The sequence below is a fragment of the Tinamus guttatus genome, unplaced genomic scaffold (assembly GCF_059628265.1).
Source record: "Tinamus guttatus ecotype Peru unplaced genomic scaffold, ASM5962826v1 Tinamus_guttatus_pri_ptg000898l, whole genome shotgun sequence".
NCBI classification, from domain to species: Eukaryota; Metazoa; Chordata; class Aves; order Tinamiformes; family Tinamidae; genus Tinamus; species Tinamus guttatus.
The window spans coordinates 190,643-198,498 of NW_028289432.1; the positions used below are offsets into that span (position 1 = coordinate 190,643).

The following is a 7,856-nucleotide window of genomic DNA, read 5'->3' on the forward strand; positions in this document are numbered from 1 at the left end:
GAAGTTGTTGCAAGAATTGAATAAACTAGGATACCGAGTAAGTGCTAAGAAAGCTCAGCTATGTAATCCGGAAGTAACATATCTGGGATATAAGATACGAGATGGTAGGAGATGGCTAACTGATGCCTTGAAAGAGACTGTTCTTCGGATTCAGGAACCCAAACCTCCAAGAGAGGTTTGAGGATTCTTGGGGACGGTGGGATACTGCCGTTTGTGGATACCTGGGTTTGCAGAAAAAGCGAAACCTCTGTATGAGGCGAGTCGAGAGAAGCGGACTGGCAGTGGACAGAAGCTATGAGAAAATCCTTTGAGGAACTGAGATTAACCCTGCTAGAGGCCCCTGCACTTGCACTCCCGGACCCAGCCAAGGATTTTCACTTATATGTGAGCGAAAAAGCGGGAATTGCTAAGGGAGTGTTAACCCAGAATCAAGGCCCTTGGAAAAGGATAGTGGCGTACGTATCCAAAAAGTTAGATCCAGTCGCCACAGGGTGGCCCTCGTGTCTCAGAATTATTGCAGCCGTGGCGTTAATGGTTAAGGACGCAGACAAACTCACGTTTGGGCAAAAGCTGTATGTAACGGCTCCTCATTACGTAGAGGCATTACTCAAACAACCGCCTGAAAGATGGATAACAAATGCTAGGCTGACTCATTATCAAGCCTTGCTTTTAAACCCAGGAAGAATTATGTATACATCCCCAATGACTTTGAATCCAGCCCCTCTCCTACCTAACCTAGAGTATGAAACACCTATGCATAATTGTCAGGAGGTGTTAGCTGAAACTACAACAGTGTGGGAAGATTTGAAGGATGAGCCGATGCAAGGAGGAAAAGTGTGGTTTACAGATGGGAGTAGCTTGGTTGAGCAAGGAAAAAGAAGGGCGGGAGCTGCAGTGGTAAATCAGAAAGGAGAAATAGTTTGGAGCCAGCGTTTACCAGACGGCACTTCCGCTCAGAGAGCGGAACTGATAGCCTTGGCTAAGGCATTAGAAATGGCAGAAGGAGAGCGAGTGATGATTTATACAGATAGTCGCTACGCATATGGGACAGTGCATATACACGGAGCTATATACAGAGAAAGGGGTTTTCTCACCTCTGCAGGAAAAGAGATCCGAAACAAAGAAGAGGTTTTGCACTTTGCTTTAGGTTTCTGTAAAGCTGATGTGGCAATTGTGCATACCTTAGGACATCAGAAGAAAACTGATGCAATAAGCAGAGGGAATGCAGCTGCAGATAGTGCAGCCCAGCAAGCCACGTTAGAAGGACAAATACAAAAGCTACTAGCGCTGACTCACAACACGCTAAGAGAAGATGTGGAAATTGGGGAGGATGAATACACCTCCCTACAGGAGAGGGAATGGATCCAAAAAGTTGCAGAAGAACAAGGTGCTGGAGCAGTTGCATAGTACCACACACTTGGGGGAAAGAAAAATGGGACTGTTAATAGAAAAGTTCGGGTTGAGATTCCAAGATCAGAAGGAAAATATTAAGAGGGATAATAGAAGGGTGTCAAGCGTGTCAGGAAATGAAGCCATCGAGGGTCAGAAAGGTGCATGAAGGTATAAGGGAGAGAGGTGGTGAAGCTGGAAGGCATTGGGAAGTAGATTTTACGGAAATAAAACCAGGTAAATATGGGTATAGATATTTATTGGTATTAGTAGACACATTCTTGGGGTGGGTGGAGGCCTTCCCCACTAAGCAAGAAACAGCCCAGGTGGTAGCGGTCCCATATATGCAAACGGGACATTCTGTGGGACAAATGGGACAGTCGACGGGTTACAACAACGATTCCCTGCGTGCGGGATTACCCTTAGGAGCATATGAGGGGGGATCCATCAGGACAGGTACATAAGAGTACAGATTTACTATGGAATAATGGTACCGCTAAGGCCTTGCCAGATGGAGTGTTTTTAATTTGTGGGGATAGAGCGTGGCAGGGAATACCTAAGAATGCCTATGGGGGACCGTGTTATTTAGGGCAACTGGCAATGATAGCCCCGTCTAGAGCTAAGTTGTTAACTATGAAGCAGGAACAAAGAAGGCAAAAGCGTTCCCTTGGTTTAACACTGGAATGCAATGATAATGTACAATTAATATCTGTAACTGTGCGGGTCGCCTTAGCTATCTTTGTACCAGGAGCCGCAGCAGGAAATGCATTAAGAGAACTTTCGAAGTTAGCCTGTTGGAGTGAGAAGCAAGCAAATGTGACAACCGAAGTATTGGAACAACTCCTGCTCGATCAGAACAGCCTGCAACATGCCCTACTACAGGATAGGGCGGCTATAGACTTCTTGCTCCTCGCGCATGGACATGGATGTGAAGAGTTTGAAGGACTTTGTTGTTCTAACCTGCCTGATCATAGCCAATCGATTCACCAACAATTGCGCTGGCTCAAGGAACACACTCAGAAGATAACACGGGAAGAAGGACTGATGGACAGATGGCTAGAGTCATTGTTTGGAGGGTTACCTGGGTGGATATCAGGACTGATAAAAGAAGGATTGCGCGTATTTGTAATTCTGTTATTGCTGTTACACATTTCCATATTATACCGATACATAGTAATGGGGGTTATGGAAAAAGCTATAACTCGAGCTAATTCTATGCATATAATGCTTATGGGACAAACTCAGAAGAATCGAGAAAGGATTCTCTGATATGAACAAAAGAAAAAGGGGGGAATGTAGGGACTAAATAGTTAATGAAGAGTGCACTAATAAGCTAGTCAATACTTAGTCTCACTCTGCAATGACAGGTGGCTCTGCATGGAGGGGTTACCTATCTGCAAGGACTCCTGATATATGGCAAGTCAGGATGATCTGCATGGAGGGGTTGCTTATCCAGAGGTCCCAGTCAGCAATAAAATATAGATAACATTGACATGAAAGCAGAACAGGAAAACGGGAGGGGGGACATTTTTGGGGTAAGAACGGTATAAAAGAGGGACGACCTAAGCGGTCAGGGTCCATGGTGTGATCCCTGCCTGGGAAAGCCCAGACCCCAGCTAGCTGGTAATACTTATTATCTTTCTCCTATTATTAAAAAGCACAATATATCGATGGTGTTTGCCTCTTTCTCCGTCAATTTGAAAACCAGACCCAATACTTTCACCCAAATAAATGCTCGATGTAGTCGCCTTGTTCTGTGTGATTATTGCTGGATCCCGAGCCCATCTGGAACACCCACCCCATTCACCAGTGGACCCACGTTTTCCCTGATCTTCCTTTTGCTGTTAATATATTTGAATAAGTTTTTCTTGTTATTTTAAACATCCCTTGCCACATTGCATTCCAACAGCGCCTTAGCTTTCCTTGTCGCATCTCTGCATTCCCTGACTATGTTCCTGTATTTCTCCCAGGGGGCCTGTCCTTTTTTCCACATTCTGTATACTGCCGCCTTCTGCTTGAGCATTGCCACAAGCTCCTTGCTCATCCACGCAGGTGTCCTGCCCCCTCTGCCTGACTTCTTACACACAGGGATGCACTGTGGCTGGGCGTGGAGGAAGTGCTGCTTGAAAACTAACCAGCTCTCTTGGGCCCCCCCTTCCTTCTAGAGCTCTAGCCCATGGGATTCTTCCGAGGAGGTCCCTGAAGAGGCTAAAGTTGGCCCTCCTGAAGCCCATGGTTGCAAGGCTACTTACAGCCCTGCCACCTCCTCATGGGATCCTGAACTCCACCAACTCATGGTCACTGCAGCCGAGGCTACCCCTCCCACCTTCACATCTCCAACAAGTCCCTCCCTATTTGATAGCATGAGGTCCAGCAGCCCACCTCTCCTCATCGGCTCCTCCACAATTTGTGTCAAGTCATCATCAATGCTCTGCAGGAACCTCCAGGACTGTTTGCGCCTGGCTGTGTTGTCCTTCCAGTTGATGTCAGGGTAGTTGAAGTCCCCCAATGAGAACCAGGGCCTGTGACTGTGAGGCAATATCCAGCTGTCTGTAGAAGGCCTCATCAACTTCCTCGTCCTGGTCAGGTGGCCTGTAGCAGACACCCACCACAGTGTCTCCCACATTAGCCTGCCCTCTAATCTTTACCCACAAGCTCTCAACTTGCTCATCATCCACCCCCAGGTTGAGCTCCATGCATTCCAGTTGCTCTCTCACATAAAGAGCAACTCTACCACCTCGCCTTCTCAGCCTGTCCTTCCTAAAGAGCACGTAGATTTCCACTTTGTCACCTCAGATTGGGTGTACTGAGTCACTGAACCTAGCTGAAAATTAAGTCCTGTCATTCAGTGGTAAAGACAGAATGAGACTCTCATGTACACTTTGTAAAATCCCCAAACTTACTCTAATAATCAAATCGCTGTTTACAACCTCTATTCAAATATTTACAGAAATTATTCTAATTAACACTTCATATATGTTTGAAAACCCAAACTGAGCATACAACCACCTTGCTATCGAAATTATTCATACAAAACACATAGGATAGTGTGGAAATTATTTTTTTTTCCTTACCACATTTCTATAAAGAAAAGCAAGCCACACATACTTAAAAATGTCAACAATGATTGTATGATATTTGGCGGTCCAAGTAAAATAATTGCCCAGTGCCTCTGATTTATTGGATCTCAGAGCTTTATAGCTGCCTGTTTTCCTTGTTCCCATCAACATCCATGTGACCTTGTCAATGCCTGATATGCTCTAACAAATCTCCACACATTGTTTCTCCGGTTATCATAGCTACTTCCCTGTCCCCTTAAAGTTAAAGCACTAGAAAAGTAGGTCTTGTAACATTATCCTTATATAACATCAGTTTTCACAGATATCTTCCCACCAGATATCTAGGAAGATATCCCATTTGAATTTGTATAAACATTTTGTGCTACTATACTAGAAGTCACTTAATTTTGCACCTGTCCCTTCCTTAGTTTAAATAATACACACATATTTCTCTTCCCTGCTATTGTTCTCCCATATAGGAAAAGTGAAGGAGTTCAAAAATTATAAAGGGAGTTACATTAATGTATATGAGAAAGACATGTTCATATTAAATGAGTTAACATGTGCCTGAATTAACTATAGAAAAGAAAGCAGTGGCTAGAAACACTGGCTTGAGAAGTTCAGGTTGTATATTAAGTGCACTAGCCTGGATGCTTTTGCCAGAAAAAAAAAATAGTGCAACACTAGAACAGGTTGCCCACAAAGATCATGGGATGTCCATAGTGTCCAGGGATGTTTTTTGAGATTTGGCCAGTAAAAGTTACGGCTGGCAATCTAGTCTCAGCAAGAGACTCATTTCAGGGGACTGAAATAAATGACCACCAGTGGCCTTTCCAGCTCATATTTCTAGGATTCTGTGAACTAACTTGATCTGAAATTCATTCATTATAATCCTCATAATAAAGCCTGACCTTGAGACAATGAAACAGAAGTACGTTTCAGAAGACTAGCTGCAAAAGAACTGAAAATAGCTTTAGTGATCTCTACTAAATAGCACAATGCAGAGCTTATAGCATACTGGAAACAAGAAAAAAAGGGAAAAGACTGTATTTGTAGGCATAGTAAGGATTATTTAAATATTTCTCTGGTATAACAAAGAATTTTCAGAATCTACTTATGGATACAAGTATAACTCTGTCAACATACCTATTTGCGTTTTAATTGGAAGAGCTATTTATTTTGCGTAGCTGTTTATTTTCAGCAAAATCGCATTCCCTCCAACAACACACTCCACACACACTCCACAGCACACTCCAGAGGAATGATTAAGTGGACCATTTCAAGAGAACAAAGGAGTAATAGGGTCCTGGCCTATGACATTGCAGCATTAAGCACGTACACAAATATAGGTCAGTCTCAGTGAAATGCCAGAGCCTCACTTTTCACTTTACCTCACCTGCACAGTACCTTTCCCACTACAGCAATACCACATAATTCTCTTTTCCTAGAGGAGAGGAAAGTGCTCCTTACTTCTCCCCCAATTCCTTCCTGCATTAACGTCATTTTTGTACTCAGCAATTACATGTGTGAAATAACTAGGATAAATATAGGCGAGTGGTGATTTAGGATAAACAACTATGAGCCCTGGTATTAAGTGCCATAGATTCCATGACTTGCAGACAACTTAAGGTAAAAACATTCACCTTGCTCATGATACACAGGAAAAGTATTAATAAATATATGGATAGGTAAATGTGTATGTAAAACCATCTAACATACATTCAAAAAATCATGGTAAGTATGGAGAGGTATGTAGTGACATAGCTTTCACCACAAAGTTCTTCTAATTGCTGTTTTATACACAGAAGTGAATGGATGAAGGTCACTAGGACCTCCACAAATAAATAACTTTAGCATTATTCTTTATTTCCATTACTCTGAAACCATTCCAAGGATGCCATTGTATTGATAGAATTAGAGCTTGTGAAGCTCTTAAGTCAGCATCTCATGCTCTATCATTACAGAGGGTTTTTTTTTAACTGTGCAGTATACCAGTACCACAGTAAGACAAATTCTATTTCTGCATACAAAATCTTTTACAGAACAAGCTGTTTCCTCGATATTATCTGTTCTGATAGCTGAAACTAAAGCCATTTCTTGCCAAGATGGTGATGGTGTTGAAACAGCCCATCTTTTAACTACATTCAACTTTAGTGCAACTAGTAAGTATTTGTTCTAAATAAAAATACCAGCAAGCATAGAACAGAATTCATCAGGTATCCAATATGATTCAAAAGTTTTCCTTTGGAAAAAAAAAAAAAAAAACAGAACAGAAATTTGGTCCTATAGGTAACGAATAAACATGTTGAAAGTATCGAAAAGATGGAAGTAGATGGATTCAAGACAACATAAAGCCTATTGAGTCAATGACAAACTTGCACTGTCCTAATACACCAGAAACTTGCATTCAATTTTTCTGTAGTATTTGCAAAAAAATTCTTCTGTGGAATTTCCAGCATAACTGACATTTGTGCTTTAGATCCCCAACTACAGAAAACTGTGTACATAGAATTTGCTTGAACTTGTGGTGCTATTTACATGTTGGAATTTGAGTTATAGCTCTGTTTGTAATGCCTGAATGCTTTATCCTGCTTTCATTTGTCTTCTGCAGTTGCTTATTCAGCATGATAAGAACCAAGTCATCTATAATACCAGGTCTGATTCTAGCAACAAATGCTTTGTAATACTGTGAGCCAATCTCACATTATTTCTTCTGCCTGGCTTCCAAGTGCACATGACTGCTTGGTCCCATGAAACAGCAAAATACTGTTCTGCTTATTTGCCCAGTTTCTGTCCATGCTGCTGAAATTTATAGCTTACAGCTACAATGCATAGTTTATGCACACAAAACAGTTGCTCAATGCCAGAAGTGCAGTATCACATTTATCATTAGCAAGAGGAAGTGCGCAAAACTTCAGCTGGCTTCCAGTGCCAATACAGTACACAGGCAGAACAGAAAGCTCTTTGACCTCACTTACAAGGTTATAGTTTTCAACCATTTTAATCTATCAGTAAAGAGAATTGCAGTCTCATTCCAGCTTCACAAAAATGACATAGGTAGGTCCAGATATCTTTCTCAATGGTTCATTGTAGAAAGGGTGAATTCAGATTCTCGGTCTAAGTGTAAAGGAACAGCAGCTGTAGCAAAAGGCTGCAGTAGTATTGATCAGATACAGAGAGACAGGCAGATTTGTAACAAAGGAAGAAATCCCTCCTCTCCTCCTTACCTTACAGCGTGAGGCGCATGCTCAGCTACCCAGCAGCAATACAGTGTCACCAGCAAAAGAGAAATATATCTGCATGGATTAAGATCAATAAACAGAAAATGGTTTGCTGACAGGTACGGGAATACTAAAATAACCTTGCCAATGATTAGACAGAAATGGTACAAAAATTCATACAATGAAC

General features: G+C 42.1%; 1 protein-coding gene across 1 annotated transcript; it reads left to right on the top strand.

The window, feature by feature from the left end:
- The first annotated feature begins 1,821 nt into the window (after nucleotides 1–1,821).
- Nucleotides 1,822–2,658, top strand: LOC148591257 (uncharacterized). The gene has a single exon (XM_088537918.1). It carries the CDS (start codon nucleotides 1,822–1,824, stop codon nucleotides 2,656–2,658), a length of 837 nt encoding a protein of 278 aa, XP_088394044.1.
- Nucleotides 2,659–7,856: the final 5,198 nt, after the last annotated feature.

What these genes read in the sequence shown, in the direction of transcription:
- LOC148591257 (XM_088537918.1), top strand. Translation starts at nt 1,822, where the DNA reads ATGAGGGGGGATCCATCAGGACAGGTACATAAGAGTACAGATTTACTA.